The sequence below is a fragment of the Rhinolophus ferrumequinum genome, chromosome 9 (assembly GCF_004115265.2).
Source record: "Rhinolophus ferrumequinum isolate MPI-CBG mRhiFer1 chromosome 9, mRhiFer1_v1.p, whole genome shotgun sequence".
In the NCBI taxonomy this organism is placed as follows: Eukaryota; Metazoa; Chordata; class Mammalia; order Chiroptera; family Rhinolophidae; genus Rhinolophus; species Rhinolophus ferrumequinum.
In genome coordinates, this window is record NC_046292.1 from 29,924,694 (window position 1) to 29,943,798 (window position 19,105).

General features: G+C 41.0%; 3 protein-coding genes across 6 annotated transcripts in view; 2 read left to right on the plus strand and 1 right to left on the minus strand.

Moving 5' to 3' along the window:
* The window catches only part of ZMYND12 (zinc finger MYND-type containing 12), a 47,817-nt gene extending 39,428 nt beyond the window's left edge, over positions 1 to 8,389 (minus strand). For 2 of the 3 annotated variants that reach the window (XM_033115457.1, XM_033115455.1), the window contains exon 1: positions 8,251 to 8,389. In XM_033115457.1, the coding sequence (XP_032971348.1) occupies positions 8,251 to 8,360 (110 nt within the window). In that variant the 5' untranslated portion in view covers positions 8,361 to 8,389. Of the gene's footprint in view, positions 1 to 7,983; positions 8,208 to 8,250 lie in introns of those variants that run through there. The other variant, XM_033115458.1, reaches the window with a different exon arrangement.
* A 465-nt stretch (positions 8,390 to 8,854) lies between these two features.
* The window catches only part of CCDC30 (coiled-coil domain containing 30), a 98,933-nt gene continuing 88,682 nt past the window's right edge, over positions 8,855 to 19,105 (plus strand). Inside the window, 2 exon segments of the mRNA XM_033115461.1 lie at positions 8,855 to 9,413; positions 9,585 to 9,688. Coding sequence (XP_032971352.1) covers positions 8,906 to 9,413; positions 9,585 to 9,688 — 612 coding nt within the window. The 5' untranslated portion in view covers positions 8,855 to 8,905.
* Positions 9,389 to 12,240, plus strand: PPCS (phosphopantothenoylcysteine synthetase). 2 transcript variants are annotated; one of them, XM_033115459.1, is made up of 3 exons: positions 9,389 to 9,413; positions 9,585 to 9,688; positions 11,408 to 12,240. In XM_033115459.1, exon 3 carries the CDS (start codon positions 11,419 to 11,421, stop codon positions 11,734 to 11,736), a length of 318 nt encoding a protein of 105 aa, XP_032971350.1. In that variant the 5' UTR covers positions 9,389 to 9,413; positions 9,585 to 9,688; positions 11,408 to 11,418; the 3' UTR covers positions 11,737 to 12,240. The 2 variants fall into 2 exon arrangements, with proteins under 2 accessions (XP_032971350.1, XP_032971351.1); XM_033115460.1 differs by lacking the exons at positions 9,389 to 9,413; positions 9,585 to 9,688 and adding an exon at positions 9,696 to 9,906.

Genomic DNA, 19,105 nt, shown 5'->3' on the forward strand with positions numbered 1-19,105 from the left:
GATGGGATTCCGATTGGGTTGTTAGATCCTGTTTCGTGGAGGAAAAGTAGATGGACTATGACTATGGCTGCGATGATGAAGGGTAATAGGAAGTGCAGAGCGAAGAATCGGGTGAGTGTGGCTTTATCGACTGAAAATCCGCCTCAGACTCATTCGACTAGAGTTGTTCCGACGTATGGAATGGCTGAGAGAAGGTTTGTGATAACTGTTGCTCCTCAGAAGGACATTTGACCTCATGGGAGTACGTAGCCTATGAATGCTGTGGCTATGACGGCGAAGAGGAGGATGATTCCAATGTTTCATGTTTCTGAGAATGTGTAGGAGCCGTAGTAGATTCCTCGTCCTACGTGTAGGAACAGGCAGATAAAGAATATGGAGGCCCCGTTGGCGTGGAGGTAGCGCAGGACTCAGCCGTAGTTGACGTCTCGGCAAATGTGGGTTACGGAGTGGAAGGCTGTGGCGGTATCTGATGTATAATGTATTGCTAGGAAAAGTCCTGTGAGAATTTGAATAGCTAGGCAGATTCCTAGGAGGGATCCGAAGTTTCATCAGGAAGAGATACTTGATGGGGCGGGTAGGTCGACGAATGAGTCGTTGATGATTTTGAATAGTGGGTGAGATTTGCGAATGTTGGTCATTACTGTTCTTATAGTTGAAATACAACGGTGATTTTTCATGTCATTGGTCGTGGTTAGATTCCATGTAGAATAATGATACATATATTGTATTCATTTTAAGTATTATTTGTTGTTGTTAGTTTTGTTGGTTTTTCTTCTAAGCCGTCGCCTGTTTATGGAGGGGTTGGGTTGATTGTGAGTGGAGGTGTTGGGTGCGGTATTGTAATAAGTTTTGGTGGGTCTTTTTTAGGGTTAATGGTGTTTTTAATTTATTTGGGGGGAATGTTGGTGGTGTTTGGTTATACGACTGCTATGGCTACGGAGCAGTATCCTGAGGTGTGGGTCTCTAATAAGGTTGTGTTGGGGGCTTTTGTTTCTGGCTTGGTTGTTGAGGTTTTATTTGTTTTATGTGTATTGAATAGTGAGGGGTTGAAGGGTGTGCTTGAGTTTAATGGCATGGGGGATTGGGTTATTATAGTGTTGAAGATCTGTGGGTGTGTTCAGTAAGGAGGTAATGGGTGTGGCTGCTTTGTATAGCTATGGGGTTTGACTGGTGATTGTTACTGGATGGTCTTTGCTTGTGGGAGTGGTTGTTGTTTTAGAGGTTACTCGTGGAGGATAAATACGATTAGGCTTAGGGTTAGTGTTAGGAGGAAGGAGAGAAAGTACAGTTTGATTTGGCCCTTTTGGCTTGATACTAGGGTGGAGGTTTTTATTTGGAGTATGGAGATTGATTTAGGGAGAATACTTTCTATTCAGGTTAGGTCTAATAGGAGGGAGGCTGTTTTTTTTTTTTTTTTTAGGTTTGTTAGGGGCATAGAGCGGTGTACTACGGTAGGGAAATAGCCTAGTAGGTTGGAGAATTTGAATGAGGCGGAGGGGTGTTTAAATTTTAGGTTTTGCGTGGCTGAGCTTAGGTCTAGGGCGATAGTAAAGCCTACGTTAGCAATAGTTTTGTATGTGGGTGTGTAGTGGGGGATTCTTTAGAGTTTTTGCTATGTAAGACCATGTCATCTGCAAATAGAGGTACTTTTACTCCTTCTTTTTCAGGTTGGTTGCCTTTTATTTTACTGTCTTGTATAAATGCCCCAAATAGAACCTCTAGTACAATGTTGAACAAAAGTGGTGAAAGCAAATTCTTGTCTCATTCCTGAATTTAGAGGATAAAGCTTTTAGTCTTCGACCATTAAGTATGATGTTAACTATGTGTTTCTCTACAGATTTTTCACAGATGCTTTTTACCAAGTCACAGAAGTTCCTTTCCATTCCTAGTTTGTTACCCGTTTTTGTCATAAAATGTGTTGGACTTTGTCAAATGCTTTTTCTGCATCTAATGAGGTGATCATGGGGATTTTTGTCCTTTATTTTATTCAGAATGGTGTCTTACATTGATTGATATTTGTATGTTGAACCAACCTTGTTTCCTGAGAGAAATCCCAGTTTGTCATGATGTATAATCCTTTCTATATGCTGCTGCATTTGGTTTGCTAGTATTTTATTCAGTATTTTTGCATCATTATTCACAAGGGGTATCGGTCTGTAGTTTTCTTTTCTTGTGATGTCTGTCTCTTTTGGTATCAGAGTAGTGCTGGTCTCATAAAATGAATTGGGATTTATTCCTTCCTCTTCTAATTTTTTGGAAGAGTTTGTCTTTAAACATTTGATAAAATTCACCAGCGAAGTCATCTACTCCTGGACTCTGCTTTGTGGGAAGTTTTTTGTTACTAGCTAAATTTCTTTACTTGTTATAGATCTATTCAGATATTCTATTTCTTCTTGAATCAGTTTTAGTAGTTTGTGTCTTTTTAGGAATATATTTCATCTAGGTAATCTAATGTGTTGGCATACAGTTGTGCATTGTATTCTCTTACAACTTTTTTTTTTTTTTTAAGATTTTATTGGGGAAGGGACTTTATTAGAGAACAGCGTGTACTTCCAGGACTTTTTTCCAAGTCAAGTTGTTGTCCTTTCAGTCTTAGTTGTGGAGGGCGCAGCTCAGCTCCAGGTCCCGTTGCCGTTGCTAGTTGCAGGGGGCGCAGCCCACCATCCGTTGTGGGAGTCAAACCAGCAACCTTGTGGTTGAGAGGACACACTCCAACCAACTGAGCCATCCGGGAGCTCAGCTCAAGGTGTCGTGTTCAATCTTAGTTGCAGGGGGGCGCTGCCCACCATCCATTGTGGGAGTCGAACCAGCAACCTTGTGGTTGAGAGGACGCACTCCAACCAACTGAGCCATTCGAGAGCTCAGCTCAAGGTGCCGTGTTCAATCTTAGTTGCAAGGGACGGAGCCCACCATCCCTTGAGGACTCGAGGAGTTGCACTGGCAACCTTGTGGTTGAGAGCCCACTGGCCCATGTGGGAATCAAACCAGCAGCCTTTGGAGTTAGGAGCACGGAGCTCCAACCGTCTGAGCCACCGGGCCGGCCCTATAACTTCTTATTTCTGCAAAGTTGGTAGCAATCTCCCCACTTTCATTTCTGATTTTAGTAATTTGAGTCTTCTTTTCTTTTCTTGGTTAGTCTACCTAAAGGTTTGTCAATTTTTTTTGAGTTTTTAAAGAATCAACTTTTGGGTTTGCTGACTCCATTGTTTTCCTATTCTTTATTTCATTTATTTCTGCTCTAATCTTTACTATTTCCCTCCTTCTGCTAGCTTTGGGTTGAGTTTGTTCTTCTCTTTCTAGTTTCTTAAAGTGGAAGAATTCCACTCTGATTTGAAGCATCCCTTCCTTTTTAATGTATATGTTTACAGCTGTAAATGTCCCTCTGAGTACGGCTTTAACTGCATCCCATAAGTTTTAGTATGTTGTGTTTTCCTTCTCATTTCATCTCAAAGCATTTTCTAATTTCTCTTGTGATTTCTTTTTTAACCCATTGGTTGTTTAACAGTTTGTTGTTATTGCCACACATTTGTAAATTTCCCAAATTTCCTTCTGTTTTCAATTACTAATTTCATTCCACTGTGGTTGGAGAACATACTTTGTATAATGTCAATCCTTATAAATTTGAGACTTGTTTTTATGCTCTAAATGTGGTCTATCCTGGAGAATGTTTCATATGAACTTGAGAAGAATGTATATTCTGCTGTTAGTGGATGGTGTTCTATAGATATCTGTTAGGTCTTGTTACTTTACAGTGTTGTTCAAGTCTTATATTTCCTTGCTGATCTTCTGTCTAGTTGTTCTAGTCATTATTGAAAGTGGGATACTGATGTGTCCAACTATTGTGATTGAATTATTTATTATATTTCGCCCATCAGAATTGAAGAGAGAAATAAATAATTGCTTCACGTTTTTGGTTTTTTTCCCCCCACGTTTATCTTTTTTTCAAATTGAGGTATAATTGACATATAACTGCTTCATGCATTATTAAGACTGTTAGATACATACAATCATGGGTTTTTGCATTTCTATGGACTGTTACACATTTTTACTTAAATGTGAGAAAGTTAACTGTTCGGTTCCATTTACACATATTCCCAAATAGGTAACAATAATCTAGGGCAAGGGTCAGCAAAGTTTTCTGTAAAGGGCCAGACAGTAAGTATTTTAGGCTTTGAGAACTATATGGTCTCTATTGCAACTACTCAACTCTGCTGTTCTAGCACAAAAGCAGTCAGACTATAAAATATAGCACCCTCTCTCCTTTCTTGCTTCTGGGACAACAGAAATGAAATAAAGTATATCTTTATAAACTGGGACTGCTTTCATAAAAATCACATAAAGCATTTTAAGGGTTTTTTTTTGATAGACAATTATTGTAAACAAATCAATAAAAGCACTTAACAGTCAGGATATAGAAATAGTGGAGCTCCACGGGGTATTTATCAAACAAGGACTTGATGAGTAATTGTGTGAGTAATGGAAATATTAACTTACTTAGCTGCCTGAACTTTTGTTCCACGGAGAGTATTTGGCATGTCTTGCCTTTCTAAATAAAGTGAATTTTATTTATATATTTGTGAGCTCTCTCTTTATTCATCTGTCTCACCCTTAACACCCAAAACATGGCCATCCATAAAGAAGGAGCTAAAAATATGTTTTCAATCAGGGCTCACAATTAAGTAGTTTGTAAGACTGACTTGTTTTGTTTGGCCATTATCAAGTTTTTAAAACTGAATTTAAATGTCTTTAGGCAGGGAATTCATTCTCCAGTTCACCATATACCCTACTGATTCCTTCTGTTGAAAACCAGTTCACCATTTGTTTTCTCTTCCTGGCCAGCAAAGGCATTTTAATTTGTATCCCATAATGTTAAATGAAAGGAAAAATTATTGCAAATTACTCTTATCTATATGCTATGATTTGCTAACTTATAGTATTGAAGCCTCTTTTATCTGTCTGTAATACTTTAATGTATACTTTAGTAAAATTGCCTTTTTAAGAAAATGTTCTATTCCCTTGGAACAATATAGAAAGATATGCAGGAAATTACACAGAATACATAACATAAATGGATTTATAGGAAAAAAACACACGGAAATTCACCAAAATGTCAGGTTATTACTCTCTGGGTATGGGATTATGGATTATTTTTCTTCTTTATTTTTTGTATTTTTAAGTTTTCTGCAGTGAGCATGAATTACATCTATAATCAGGAAAAAAAAACTTTTTTGAAAAAAAAAAAAACTTTCACAAATTTAAGCTGACTGTCCTTCCTGCACTTTAAATTTGGTATGAGGAACAAAATAAATAAATATTGAGTGCCAGCTTGGTCCCAGGCACAGTGCTAGATACTTTACAGTCAACCATGAAAACCCTGTGAGCGGGATCAAATATATGGTGATGAAAGGGGAACTGACTCTGGGTGGTGAACACACAATGGGATTTATAGATGATGTAATACAGAATTGTACACCTGAAATCTATGTAACTTTACTAACAATTGTCACCCCAATAAACTTTAATTAAAAAACAAACAAAAAAACACCCAACCCTGTGAGAAAGAGTATATTAAAGCCCCCATTTTGAAGACATAGAAAAATTACCTCCGATTTACTATATAGAAAAATCTTGAAATTTCCAGGACACAAGGATATAGAAATGTGGAGAAAGAGGGGGTGGTGAAGAAGAGAAGGCTTTAAAGAAAATTAAAAGTAGCGAAAGAAGAGAAAAGAAAATAATGGAAGATAAGAGCATAGGACATGATGATTTATTCATGCATTCATCAAATATTTAGTTTCAACTATTTCAAGACACTTTGTTGGAGACTGTGGGGAGTACACAGATGGGCCTGACACAGATCAAAAGACAGCATACATACGACAGTTCTTCTACACATATTCAACATAATGTCCTGTATTAATGGAGCATAATAAAATTGAGATAATGTGCTTGTCAACAAATAAAATGAAGAAGAGAAATAAGTCAACTGTGAGGTACAGAGTAACTGTACAATGAGTTGAGAGGAAGAAGGAATTGCTTCCGAAGGCACCAGGGGAAGATCTGGATGCTCATACTAGACAAAGGAATCTAATCTTCCCAAGTGCCAGGTCGGTACTTAAAGTTGTTTACTGGCCAGATCTCCCAAGTGACCTGAAGGCCCCTCAAACTCTGTGTTCCCAATCCAGTCTGTCAGCCACTACCTCCTCCCTCTGTGTTTCCTGACAAATTAATAGGTTTATTATCCATTCAGAAGTTCATTTATTCAACAAATGATGACTCAGTGCCTGGTATGTGGGGGCACTAAGTGTCATAAAACACACAGATATTCAACACGTAAACACAAAAATGTAAAAGCACAGGAAACGTGAAGAAAAAAATGAGAAAGGAAATGAGAGAGTATTTAGACTGGGTTTTCTAGAAAGACTTCTTTGAAGAAGTAACATTTCTGAGAACTGAAGGATGAAAGGCAACCAGAAAAATTCATGGTTGAAGGGGAGGTTCCCAGCACAGGGAACAGCCTGGGCAAAGAAACTGAGAGAGGAAAGGACTTAGCAAATTAGAACTGAAAGAAAGTCTCTGTAACTACATCAAGGAAAAGAGGGGGTGAGTGTGGTGGAAAAATGAACATACAGAGGTAATCAGGACTTTGTAGTTTCTGTTATAATTTCTGAACTATATTCTAAATGCAATAAAGTAACAGCAATGAAAATATGCCATCCTTGCCCTCATGAGGCATACAGCCTAGTGAGGAATACATTAAACAACTGATTTCAATCCATGTCATAAATGTCAGGATAGGGGACATATAGAGTGCTGTACAGAGGAGAGACACCTAATTTAGTCTGAGAGAGGTATGTTTACTTTACACTGGGACCATTGCAACAACTTCTTAATCAGTTACGCAGCCTCCAGTGTCTACTTTCCAACTATCTTCCCCACTGCTACCTGTCATCTTAACACAAATGAGAGCATGTCAAAACCATCGATGGCCCCCCACAGGATAAATTCCAAACTTTGATTTTATGTAACTGGCCCTCACCTTGATCTTTTTGGTTTAAACTCCTACTACTACTATTCACAATGATTCTCAAACTTTTTTTTTTTACTAAATCCATAACATGAAATACATTTTACCAGGACAAACACACATATGCACAGAAAGCACTAAAACAAAAGTTTCAAAAGATGATTCAAGTAGGATTACTCTGATACTTTTTATTCTATTATTGTCTTAAAATGCTGGTTGTGATTTATTCATAATCTGCTAAAGGTCCTGGACTGCAGTTTGAAAAACAGTGACTGCTCTTTACACCACCAGCTTTTCTACCCAGCTTTCAATAAACTTTGTTCTTTCACCTTTCACCAAGGTAGTCCTGGATGTCCAGAGTACCCTACCTCTCCTTCTTATATTGTTCATTCCCCTAGCAATTTCCTACTGACCTTTCAAGACTCAGCTCAAATGTTCCTTCATCAGAGAACCTTTCCAGATAGTGCCCCAGTCACCTGCTTCCATCCTTACAGGTCCCAGGGAATAGCACACCCTGAGTGACAGCACTTGTCAGTTACCATGTATTATAATGACTTTATATTTTAAACTAAAAGTTAGTCTGCTCTAGCTTAGGTTTCTGAAAGTCAGCAACCTAGCTGTTTTAGGCCCCAAACAGGGTCTAATCTGAAACAAAGGTCAAGGAATGTTTATGCTGAATAGATGAAAACTGATCTCATCTTGAACTACCCTCCCTGTCTTGACTGTGCACTAGACAAACTAGCCTTCTTTCTAGTCCGCAAACGCACCCGTCTTTTCACCCTCACAGCCTTACCGTGCCACTCTTCGCCCAGCCATTTCCATGGCAGGCTGCTCCAACTTTAGTTTCAGATTAAGTCTACCCTCACAGAGGCAGTCTGCCCAACCTCCCATCACATTTCCTTTGTCTTTATGACATTTATCACTTTCTGAAATTATCTTGTTTTCTGTTTGCTTACTTATGGTCTGCCGCATTTGAGAGTTAGAGCTTTGAGGGACGTGGTCTGCAGAGTTCCCTCAGTAACTTTAGCACCTAGAACAGTGTGTAGCACACAGTAGGCGCTCAACAAAACATCTGCAGACGAATGACTGAGTAGAAGAGGAGGCAGACGGCACAGAAGTCTTAGGGGCCTGTCTTGAAGCCGCCTTAAGGGAACCCAGGCCCAGACCAGTGACAGAGAGAGGGAGGGAGTTGAGGCGCCCAAGGGCCACATTTCGGGGCCTACCAGTAATAAGTGACTGTACAGGCCCCGCACACCCGCTGGGCTGGTGCTTCGCAAACCTCACAGCAGAGCCGGCGCCCCTTAGGCACCGCCAGTGGGTAGATCACGTTCATGTTGCTGCCAGTGCTGTCGGTCTCTAGGACGGTTGCCTGGAGAGGATACGCCGGACGCCAGTGTCACATGACCACGAGGGGGCAGCCTCGTTCCCGCATTTCAAGGGCATGGGGGAGGCGTGGCTTGACTAGCACCTGGAGCGTGCTTGTGGGTTTACAAACAACCCTCGCTTCCCAAAAGCCTCAAAGGTTAAATGGCACGGCACTCCTTGAACCCCAGCGGAGTTCAAGGGCAGGAAGATCTGTACGGTGGCCGGTAAGAGTCAAATGGCCTGTTCTTTACCCAGGCTAGGAAACTATTAGTATGAGAGGGATGTGACCCTTCCAGATGCCTGCCCAGCCGACTCCTGTTTAGGGTCAATTTAGCAGCGATGAGGGGCAGAAGCACCACGCATTTCCAGACGTGGGGAAACCCGCAGCTGGCGTCCGGCGTACGGTAGCAAACCCCGGTCCTCTTATTGCGGCGGCGCCTAGGCCACGTGGGGCAGGGGGCGTGGCGCCGGCGGCCCAGCGGCGTGCGCAAGTGCGGGGGAACTCCGAGATTCATGGCGGAAGCGGCCCTGGGTGCTGAGTTCCCCCAGCCCGCCGGTGTTGCGCGCTGGGCCGAGGTTATGGCTCGCTTCGCCGCCGGGCTGGGTGCGCAGGGCAGACGGGTGGTGTTGGTCACGTCCGGCGGCACCAAGGTCCCACTGGAAGCCCGGCCAGTGCGCTTCCTGGACAACTTCAGCAGCGGGCGGCGCGGTGCAACCTCGGCGGAGGCCTTCCTAGCTGCGGGCTACGGTGTCCTGTTCCTGTACCGTGCTCGCTCCGCTTTCCCCTTTGCCCACCGCTTCCCTCCCCAGACCTGGCTGTCGGCTCTGCGGCCCTCCAGCCGATCCCCTTCCGGCTTACTGAGCCTGGAGGTCGAAGAGAACGCACTCCCTGGCTTCGCTGCGGCTCTGCAGAGCTACCAGGAAGCTGCGGCTGCCGGCACCTTCCTGGCGGTAGAGTTCACCACTTTGACGGACTATTTGCATCTGCTGCAGGCTGCGGCCCAGGCGCTCAATCCGCTAGGTGCGTGCCCTAGGAGTCCATCGTTTATTCGGAGGCAGAGCCTTTCTCCCCAGACACTTACCCCTTTCCATCCTTATTACCCATGGGTCTCATAGCCGGGGAATCTGAGTTGAAAAGGAGCTGATTCCATACCCCTCTCCGATTTATTACGCTCTGTGCTTCTTTTTACAGGCCCTTCTGCGATGTTTTACCTGGCTGCGGCCGTGTCAGATTTCTATATTCCTGTCTCTGAAATGCCTGAACACAAGATCCAGTCATCTGGGGGCCCACTGCAGGTGATGGGCGCTTCTCTTCCAGAGCTCTGATCCCCTATAACCAACCTTGGGTTAATTCCCTCTTGGTCTGGAGATGGCCTTTCTGCATTTCATATGTGCTAGGCACTGGGGATACAGAGATGAATAAGACACCGCTCTTCCCCAAGGACCTCACAATCTAGTGAGGGAGCTGGACACAGACATAATTACAATACAGAGTGATAAATGTCCTAGTGGAGGTATGTACAAAGTAAAGTCAGCGTGGGGTGAGTGAATCTTGGGGAAGTCAAGGAAGGCTTTCTGGAGATGGCTTGAACTGAGTTTTCAAAGATGAGCAGAAGGTATACCTGATAACGTGGGGAAAGTCACTCCAGATGGAGTACGCAGCGGGGGTTTGGAAATGTGCAGTGACTCTGAACTGAAGTTGTTTGGTAAGTCTGGAGAGCAGGGAGAGGTGGGAGTGGAGGGCAGACTGAAGAAACAGCTTACTTCGTAGAAGACTTTCTATTTCTTAAGGAGCTTGGACTTTATCCTATGGAGCCAAGGGAAACATAAGTAGGAGAATGAGATAGAGTTTTTGTTTGAGAACATTCTGATATCAGTATAAAAGGTGAATTAGGCAGAGGGAGAGGCAAGTGAGGGTTGATTAAATGGGGGTTGTTGCTGTAGTTTAAGGAAGAGGTATGGGGTGGGTAGTAGTGTGGTTGACATGTTGAGGTGATCTGACTTCTCGGAACCTGAAGCAATTCTTAGTCATTTATTGCATGATACAAATAGAATTTAAATAGGAGAAACTCTATTGGTGGGGCACTTGCTGACTTTGTAGGATTGTTCATTTTCTTCAACAAATACTTATTTACTGAGTACCTACTATATGTCAGGCACTATTGCAGGACCTGGAAGATAAAGCAGTAAAAAGAAACATACTGCGTCTAGTTTTGCTTATACTCTACAGAGGAGACAATAAATAAGTCAAATGTGTATTATGTTAGGTAGTGATAAATGCTAAGAAGAAAAATAAAGTGCGGAATGGATATATGGTCCCTATCACACTTTCTAATTTTTTTAGGGGAAATCCTGATGATTAGTTGTTTCACACTATTTAAATTCAGAGAGCATTAGTTTATCCTGTATTTTTTAGTTCTATCTTGAAAGTACACTCAACATTCCCTTTCAAAGGGATTGAGAATGGTATAGTAGGAGTTTTGGTCAAGTGAAAATAAAGTAAGTTCTGTTTCCCCAGTGCTAAGATGTGTTACAAGTGACAATTTTTAAATGGAATCAAACAGCCATTCTACCAGTGCAAGAAATATTTTAAGCTGAGAAGTTTAAAAATCCGACTTTGAGCATCTGCCAAAGTAACTTTTGCATGAATAGATTATTTGCATTTATTTATTTGAGGGTCTGGTTTAAAAAATAAAGGGGACCGTTTGAGAAAGTGTGATGCTGTTCTTTAGAGTTCTGTTAATGGTGATGAAGATGGCAGAGCAAGGCTGATTATTCATAAGACATTGTTTGCTCCAGAATATGTATGAAGCCTTGCAATTAGGCATTCTCACGAACCTGCAGAGCCAAAGCTTTTAAGCTAAACATTTAATATGCTTTGAAAAGTTTGACAATGAGAAATCCCACTGAAATTGACACTAGCCAAAAATCTTAGCCCCTGCTTCCTTAGTTTCCCATGAGATTGACCTGGTAGGTAGTGATCTGTGTTTGCTTATCAAGCTTTTGTTTTTCCAGTACAGATAACAATGAAGATGGTGCCAAAAATGCTTTTTCCTTTGGTTAAAGACTGGGCTCCCAAAGCATTTGTAATTTCCTTTAAGTTGGAGACTGACTCCTCCATCGTAATTGATCGTGCACGGAGTGCTTTGGAAGTTTATCAACATCAAGTGGTGGTCGCTAATATCCTTGAGTCACGACGATCCTTTGTGGTTATTGTAACCAAAGATTCAGAAACTAAGTTATTGCTATCAGAGGAAGAAGTAGAAAAAGGCATAGAGATAGAAGAGAAGATCGTAGTTCATCTTCAGTCTCGGCACACAGCCTTTATACAAGACAAAAACTGAAGGTCAAAGGTTACAGGATCAAAAATTGTTCGGTGGACCAGGCCTCTTACAGATGGTGAGAACTAGAATAAATACTTTACTTTCATAAAGACAGAGAAAATGAAGGGAAAAAGTGAGTGGTGAGCAGGTGAACACGGTTTGGTATTTGTCTTTTAAAGGTAATTTCATACTCATTAAATATGAAAAAAGCAAAGCAGACCTGACACACACGTCTGAATGTCATCTTGATTTTGAAAATGAACACGAGCTGTTTCTCACCTTTAAAACAAGAGCTTATTGGGAATTATGTTCCTCAGAATACACATGTGGGGCCTGAATATCAACCTTCATACTGTTAAATGGATATGGATGTGTGAGTGGCCATGGTTTGAAGATCAAATAGTTGCTGATGCTTACTGTGTGGTACGCCCTGATGATTATGAGGATTAAAAAGATTAATAATGAACATGTCTAGTTTGGGAAATGGATATATAAAGTGCAATAAAGTGTATACCCAAACGCTGACACTATGGAAAGGATGTTGTTTTTTTGGGAATTTATCAAAGATGGGAGTAGGAGGAAGGGACACCTCCCTGAAGGTAGATTGCCTGTAGAATGATGAGCTTCCCACTACATTTACTTTTTGCTTTCTTGTCCTAGATTCACTCCATGTTTGAGTTAACAATTTACCTTTCAAATATTCTAGGACTACTCTTCAGGGAAATTTAACCCTGGCTTCTACCAGGGGCCAGACAGGTACCAATTGATGATCTCTACCCTGAAGGAACCATTACAGTGTGGTAAAGACTGTGGACTTTGGAGTCACCTTAGCCAGGTTTGACCTCTCCAGCTGTACCAACTATTAGTTCTATAGACGTACACACCTGACTTAATTTCAGTTTCCTCATTTATAAAATGGAGATAAGTAGTCTCTGCAAAATAATGACATTTGTTGTGAGGATGAAATAAAACAGGGAAAATAAAGGATTAGTCTGGTGCCTGGCACATAATTCATAATAAATGGTTGCAATTATTGTTTTCCTCACTTAGCAAGGCATTGTTATGCTGGTGCCCTGATCAATCCCTGAACTCTTGAGAAGTCTTCAAAGCTCTCTCTGTCCTTAGGGGCTTTGGGTTAGGAGTGCACAAGAAATGGAGTCCAGAAAAATCCCCTAAATAATCTATAGGATGGCCCAGAGCACAATTTGAAAACCTACCTTTGATAAGTAGGTAGAAGCAGGTACTGTACTTCACATAAATACTTGATTTAAAATGCAATTCATGATGTTTCATGGAGTGAGTTGGGAAGGGTTGCCCAGTGTGTCTGATAATAGAGGTACCATAAATTTTAGTTGAAAAGACTTGAACAGAAGTTCCAAGATGTACTAAAATAACTCATTAAATCAGGAAGGTGACCTTGAGCAGAGGACAAATAACTACAGTAATCAGGACTGTTCTGGAAGCAGCACTCCTACTGGACAAAATTTTTAAGTTAACTTACGGTCCAATTGGCAAAACCTCAAAAGCAACAGGCTCTGCCAGCAGTGGCTGCAGTACTGAAGGGATGGGAGGTAAAAGATTGATTTTTCCCTACATCAATTGCTTTATGTGACTGATGACTTGTCGTCTTTGAATGTGTAATGAAGATAAATAGAGTTAAAACTAGAAGTGATCTTATTATTTGTTTTTACCATTATTTCCCTTGGGAACTATTTCCTATTGTTTTGTTATGCTTAAACAACCACCACTTCCCTATGTGGAATTATTTAAAGCGTTTTGCCATTCTGTTTAGTTTCCATTCTGAGCACTTAACCAGTATTCATATGTCAAAATTCCAAGAGATTTTTGTTATTTTTTAACAGCAAATGAAAATGTACAAAGAAAAATAATGTAAAGGAACACAAGTCAATGAGCAAATGAGAAGGACACTGAGCTAGATTGGAGAACCAAGGAATATTTCCGTTGAGAAAGTGACCCTTGTACTGATAAGTAGGAGTTACTTAGGTTTGAAGAGATAGTAGTGAGTATTTTAGATCAGAGAAAAAAAACTAGTTGCAAGTGCTCTTATGCTAGAGGGAGAGGTTGAAGCACTTCTAGAAAGTAAGATCCGTTCAGAACCGACAGAGTTTTCGAAAGGATCCTATGGGGAACGAGAATAAGACAAGAAATGTTAAGTCCGTGTTTGGGATACCGGAATAGGAAAGTTAAAGCACTTCTAGAAAGTAAGATCCGGTCAGAACCGACAGAGCTTTCAAAAGGATCCTATGGGGAAAGAGAATAAGACAAGAAATGTAAGTCCATGTTTGGTATACCGGAAAAGGAAGGGCCCCCTAAACAAGAGTAAAGTCGAGCTTTGCTGAACTAACTAGAGTCTTGCAATAAAGGCATTTAAATGAAGATACTAACTGAGCCTATGTTAAATTTTGTGTCAATTAGAAATTTTTATTTTGCATTGTATAGGCGGAGGAACGCATTACCTAAAACAAATTTTCAGTGCTTGGGACTCTAAAGGATTTCAGCCCTAGGAATAATTCTAGGCAAGTCCGGTTTCTTCATTTTTACAATAATAAGTCGGGTCCAAAAATGTGATTTGTCCTACGTGCCCCAGGTAGTTACAGATCTAGGCCTAAAATTCATGACTCCTGACCTAGCACCGTCTCCCTTTTAAAAATGAAGTTACTCCTAGAAAAACAAATCCAGTGTTATTATGCGGGAGCTCTAGATAATGTCTGGCTGGAAGCTATTTGAGAACTATAAATGCCGGGTAACAAAAATGTTATCCTTTAAGTTGTGAATGCACGCCGTGATGTTACCATGGTTACTACAAAGCCAATAGAATGAGTTGTACCTTTGGTTCTGTCCGAAATGCCCTGCCCCAAAGGCCAATGGTGTGCACCATAACAATGGTCTTCACAGGAAGAACAGCAGCTGAGCCAATGGGGCACGTCCTTTCTATGATTCCCGCCGGAAGGACGCTTTAGCGTCTCTGCAGCCAGCGCGGTTGCTATGACGCCCGGCGCTCAGTTGGCACCTGCCCCTCTCAGCCGTGCAGCGGTGGAGCGGTGGAGCCGATGGACCCCGGACCCTCACTGCACTCTTCAAAAGACAATTTCCTGCCTACTTCCTGAGGTTCCTGCCTCAGCCCCGAGAAGGAAGGCACCTGTTCTCCGTTCTTTTTCAGCATTCCAGGTCTTTCCCGTTTCTCTCCCTACTATGGCCGGGAACTGCAGGAGGAAAGCTTCTCCCTTGGCTCAGCCTTTCTAGCCGCGCAGGCTGGAGTGACTCTACCTGAAAAAGGATTCTGGGACCCAAAAGCCACCAGCACTGAGAATTAGGCTGCTTCTCTTAGAGCACACCCCAGTCAGTTAGATAGATGTTCCTTTTCTCGCTCTCCAGGTGAAGACTCACCCCTGCACTGACGACTGATAAGTCTGAATGAAGCTCCAGGCCATTACAAAGTCCACGAAGCCACTGCTTCCCGGGTTGTAGGCCGGTGAACAAGGAACTGCCGTTTTCTGCTTTGTTGCCCTGTGGTCGTCATGGGCAACCTTAATTCCCAGTGAAGCTCTGGAGGCCTTTTGTATCCTCAGCATGAGACATCATCAAGTCAGTTACCTACTGCTTTAAGCTACAACCTCATCCACTTCTCTCATCACTCTGAGTGCCAGTTTTCTGATTCTGCTCGTTCCACAGCCATTTTCACCCTTCCTTTGCCATGCAGCACATTACTGAATGTCCATTCGTCTCTACCACCTGTCATCTACAGGATACCTCCTTCTGCTTTCCTGCTTCAAAGCTCTGGGGAGCTACGTATTTCGTATTCTTCAGGCCTGGAACCATTTGGAAGATTTTCTCTGTTTCTCCTCACTATGGCAAGCTTTCTGTCTTGGGTAAACTAGAGACTAGAATGGAGAAGTGCACATTGGTGAATACAAGCAGTAAATTGTTACAAACCTAGTGAGTTTTGAAAATGGAGGGGGAAAAAATCAAAATGCATTTTTGGGCCCATCTCAGGCTTATATAAAGAAAGTTTGTCCCTTGCTTAAGTGAATGCTTTGTTAGGCATACATTTTGGTGATGTATTCATGCATGTGAAAAGATCATTCAGAATGATCATGTAACAGGATTTTAACTTGAAGCCCACCTGAACCCAACACCTTGATAGGATAGAATTTTTGTAAAGGAGATGCTTGAAACAGTTCTTGTGCCTCCTCTTCACGTCAGTTTCTTAATCAGAAAACATTCTTTGTAATGTGAGCCAAGAAACAATGAGGAGTGATTGGAAATAAATATTTTTGGCAAGGGAGCAGACTTAATAGTCCTAAAAAGACTAGAACAGAGGGCTGTAAAAATAGAATAAGATTCACTTAGAGCCAGTGCAATTGTATTTTAGCTTGGAAAACTTTATTTGTCTTAAAATATGTGGTCCTTATTGAGTCTTACTAATTCTTCAGTATTCAGGTTTAAATGTAAACCTATTTTGAAGATAGCAAAGTCTACATTTTAACAGGTATTTTGGGGGCTAGAAGGATGTGGATTTTTATTTTTCAGGCCAGTTACAGGAATTATTTGTGATAATCTGGTGCTTGATGACAGGTCAGCTTTCCAAATACTGAGAAATTCAGCTTTCTCTTCTATAATAGATTGGAAAAGAAAAAACAAGTCCTGAGCTTTTTCAATGTTTTTTATTAAATGGGAACTGAATAAATTCTAATTCTTGGAAACGGGCTGTTAGATGCTATATTGTAAGGAGCTTTCCTTTCCCCTTCCAATATGTGTTTATTGAACAAATATCATTATGCCCATTTAACGTAACTTAAAAATTGTATTTTCTCTCACCCTAGCACAGTAGTTCCAAACCTAGAGGGCAATTTTGTCCCCCAAGAGACATTTGGCAATGCATAGAGACATTTTTAGTTGTCACAACTGTGGATATATTACTGGCATTTAGTTGACAGAGAACAAACAGAGGCATTTTTAGTTGTCACAACTGGGGATATGTTACTGGCATTCAGTTGACAGAGAACAGGGATACTACTATACATCCTGTTGTGTACAGAAGATCCCCCCACAACAAATTAGCCATCCCTAAATGGGAGTCGTGCTGAAGTTGAGAAACCCTGTCCTAATATATCAATAGTTTATTCTTCTGTTCTGTGTCAGTCTTTGCTCATGTGTGTACACTTTTACATAGTTACAATTATAATGTACATTTCACCTTTCTTTTTCACTTAATTTTTTATTTTAAGCATTTCAACATTGCTACATTGTTTTTAACTTTTTTAAAAGTATTTTTCTCGTTTTATTTGGAAATTGAAACGGAAGAAACAGTGTATAATATGTATTGTATTTAAGATGACAGTAAGTTTTAAGTTATATTTGTGTAGAAGGAAGAAAGAAGCGTTAGGGTGAATAATTTGACTGGATATTTCAGATTTTGTGGCCATGCTATTTACTTTGTTCCCTAGCGTCACTCAAAGATCTTGGGATCCAAAGCTCATCCTTTGCTCAGAGCCAGAATATTTATAATTCAGAGCTGTAGCATGAGGTGTGGTCCTGGCTCCTGTGCTGTAGTTGGATGGCATCTGCTAGGAGAAATAAGAACAAGTAGAAATGGCTCTTTACCCATTTGCCTTGCCCTCTTCCCATTTAAAATTCCTCATGTCTGTCTCAGTTTGCTTTGACAACTTTACAACTTCATTGTTTACATTTAGAAGTTTTTGACAGCCCCCAAAACACTATAGGATGTGCTTCTTTCCAAACAGTAGCCTTTAAAGATACTTAATGAGCATTTATTTAGCATCTACTTTGTAGAAAATAGTATGCTTGTATACTTTATGTTAAGCACAGTTTAGATGTCAGAACATTTATAATTCAAAGAATGGATTTATATTACCTCAAGCTCTGCTTTTTTTAGAATTTTCAAATTACTCAACCATTGGGTCTCAATAAATTGACTGGAAAAATGTTAGTTCTGGGATGCCATAGCAGAACAGGCTATGGTCCCTAATATTCAAAGTCATGAAAATATAAGCAGCATGATGGGGATCAATAAGCATGAAAGGCTAATGTCAAGTTATGGCAGAAGATGGGACGAGAGAGACAAGCAGGAAACAGATTGTGAAGAGTCTCTGTTGCCAAGCTAAGGGGTTTGAACTCTTTCTGAAAACAATGGGAAGGTTAAGCAAGTGATTTGCATTTAGATGGAACAGGCTGAGCGCTTTGTAGAGTACAGATTGGATGGGGGCAGCCTGGAAGCAGGGAAGTCATTTGAAGAAGCGATTACACTAAACTGGGCAAATAGTGAAGAGAGCCTCTATTAAGGTACCAGCCTTAGTCATGGTGAAGATGAATTAGAAAATAATAAAAGATGTAGAATCTGAAAATTCAGGAACTGGTTGTACATGAGAGTGGGATGAATACGAGGAAGGGGCCAAGGATGACTCCCAGGTTTCTGGCTTGGGAAACTATATTGATGGTGATTTTATTAACTGGAATACAGAAGGAGGAACAGGTGTAAGAGAAAGATGATTGCATTGTTCAAACCGAGTTGTTCACTAGACAGTCGATATGCATTGCTCTTAAATAGACTTATTTTATATTGCCTTCCTAGCCTACATCCTCTTTTTGGGAACTTGTACCTTTCTGCCAATCCTTGCTTAACCAGGAGGCCTTAGTGGCCATCTTTGCACCCCTACTTGCAACCTCTTCCAGCCACAACTGACTGAATGAGGATTATACAACTAACTTCAGAGAGGGGGACACAATTCATTGGGTGAGCAACAAATAATTGTCTCTCATAACTTTGAACTAGGAGATCAAGAACAGAAATGGCTTAATCTGAAAAGTCATGTTGATTTAGGACCTGAATGGCTGTTTCCAGCCTTGCTGATGAACAAGCAGAGGAAGGCCATCCATATAGAAAAGCAAGGTAATGAGGGCTGATTCATAGGGAAACCCAGAGATGAAGGACCCAATAGATCAGGATAGATTAGTAATGGCTATCCAGTTCCATATCCACTTCCAATGTAGGCGTTTTTAGTTTGTAGCATATGCCCTTGTATCTTATTCTTTTAGTAACTCTCCTTTAGTATTTGGGATTGGTTGGCTGTGAGGGACAGAATGCTCAAAATAATAATAGCTTAAGAAAGATAGAAATTTATTTCACATAAGTCAAGAAGAAAGCAGTTCAGAACTGATAGGGCAGCATCTTTAAAGTGTCAGACTCAGATTTCTTCTCTGAGTCTCTGACAATAGTGTATCATCTATTGTGGCTTCCATGGTGTCCAGGATGGCTACTCAAGCTTCACCTATCTTGTCTGCATTCCAGCTAGTAGAAAGGAGGAATGAGTGAGGAAGACAGGTCATCCTGTTCCTTTAAGGACACTTC

Bases quoted from the DNA above. Each gene is read 5' to 3' on its own strand.
- PPCS (XM_033115459.1), top strand. From the start codon at position 11,419: ATGAAGATGGTGCCAAAAATGCTTTTTCCTTTGGTTAAAGACTGGGCT.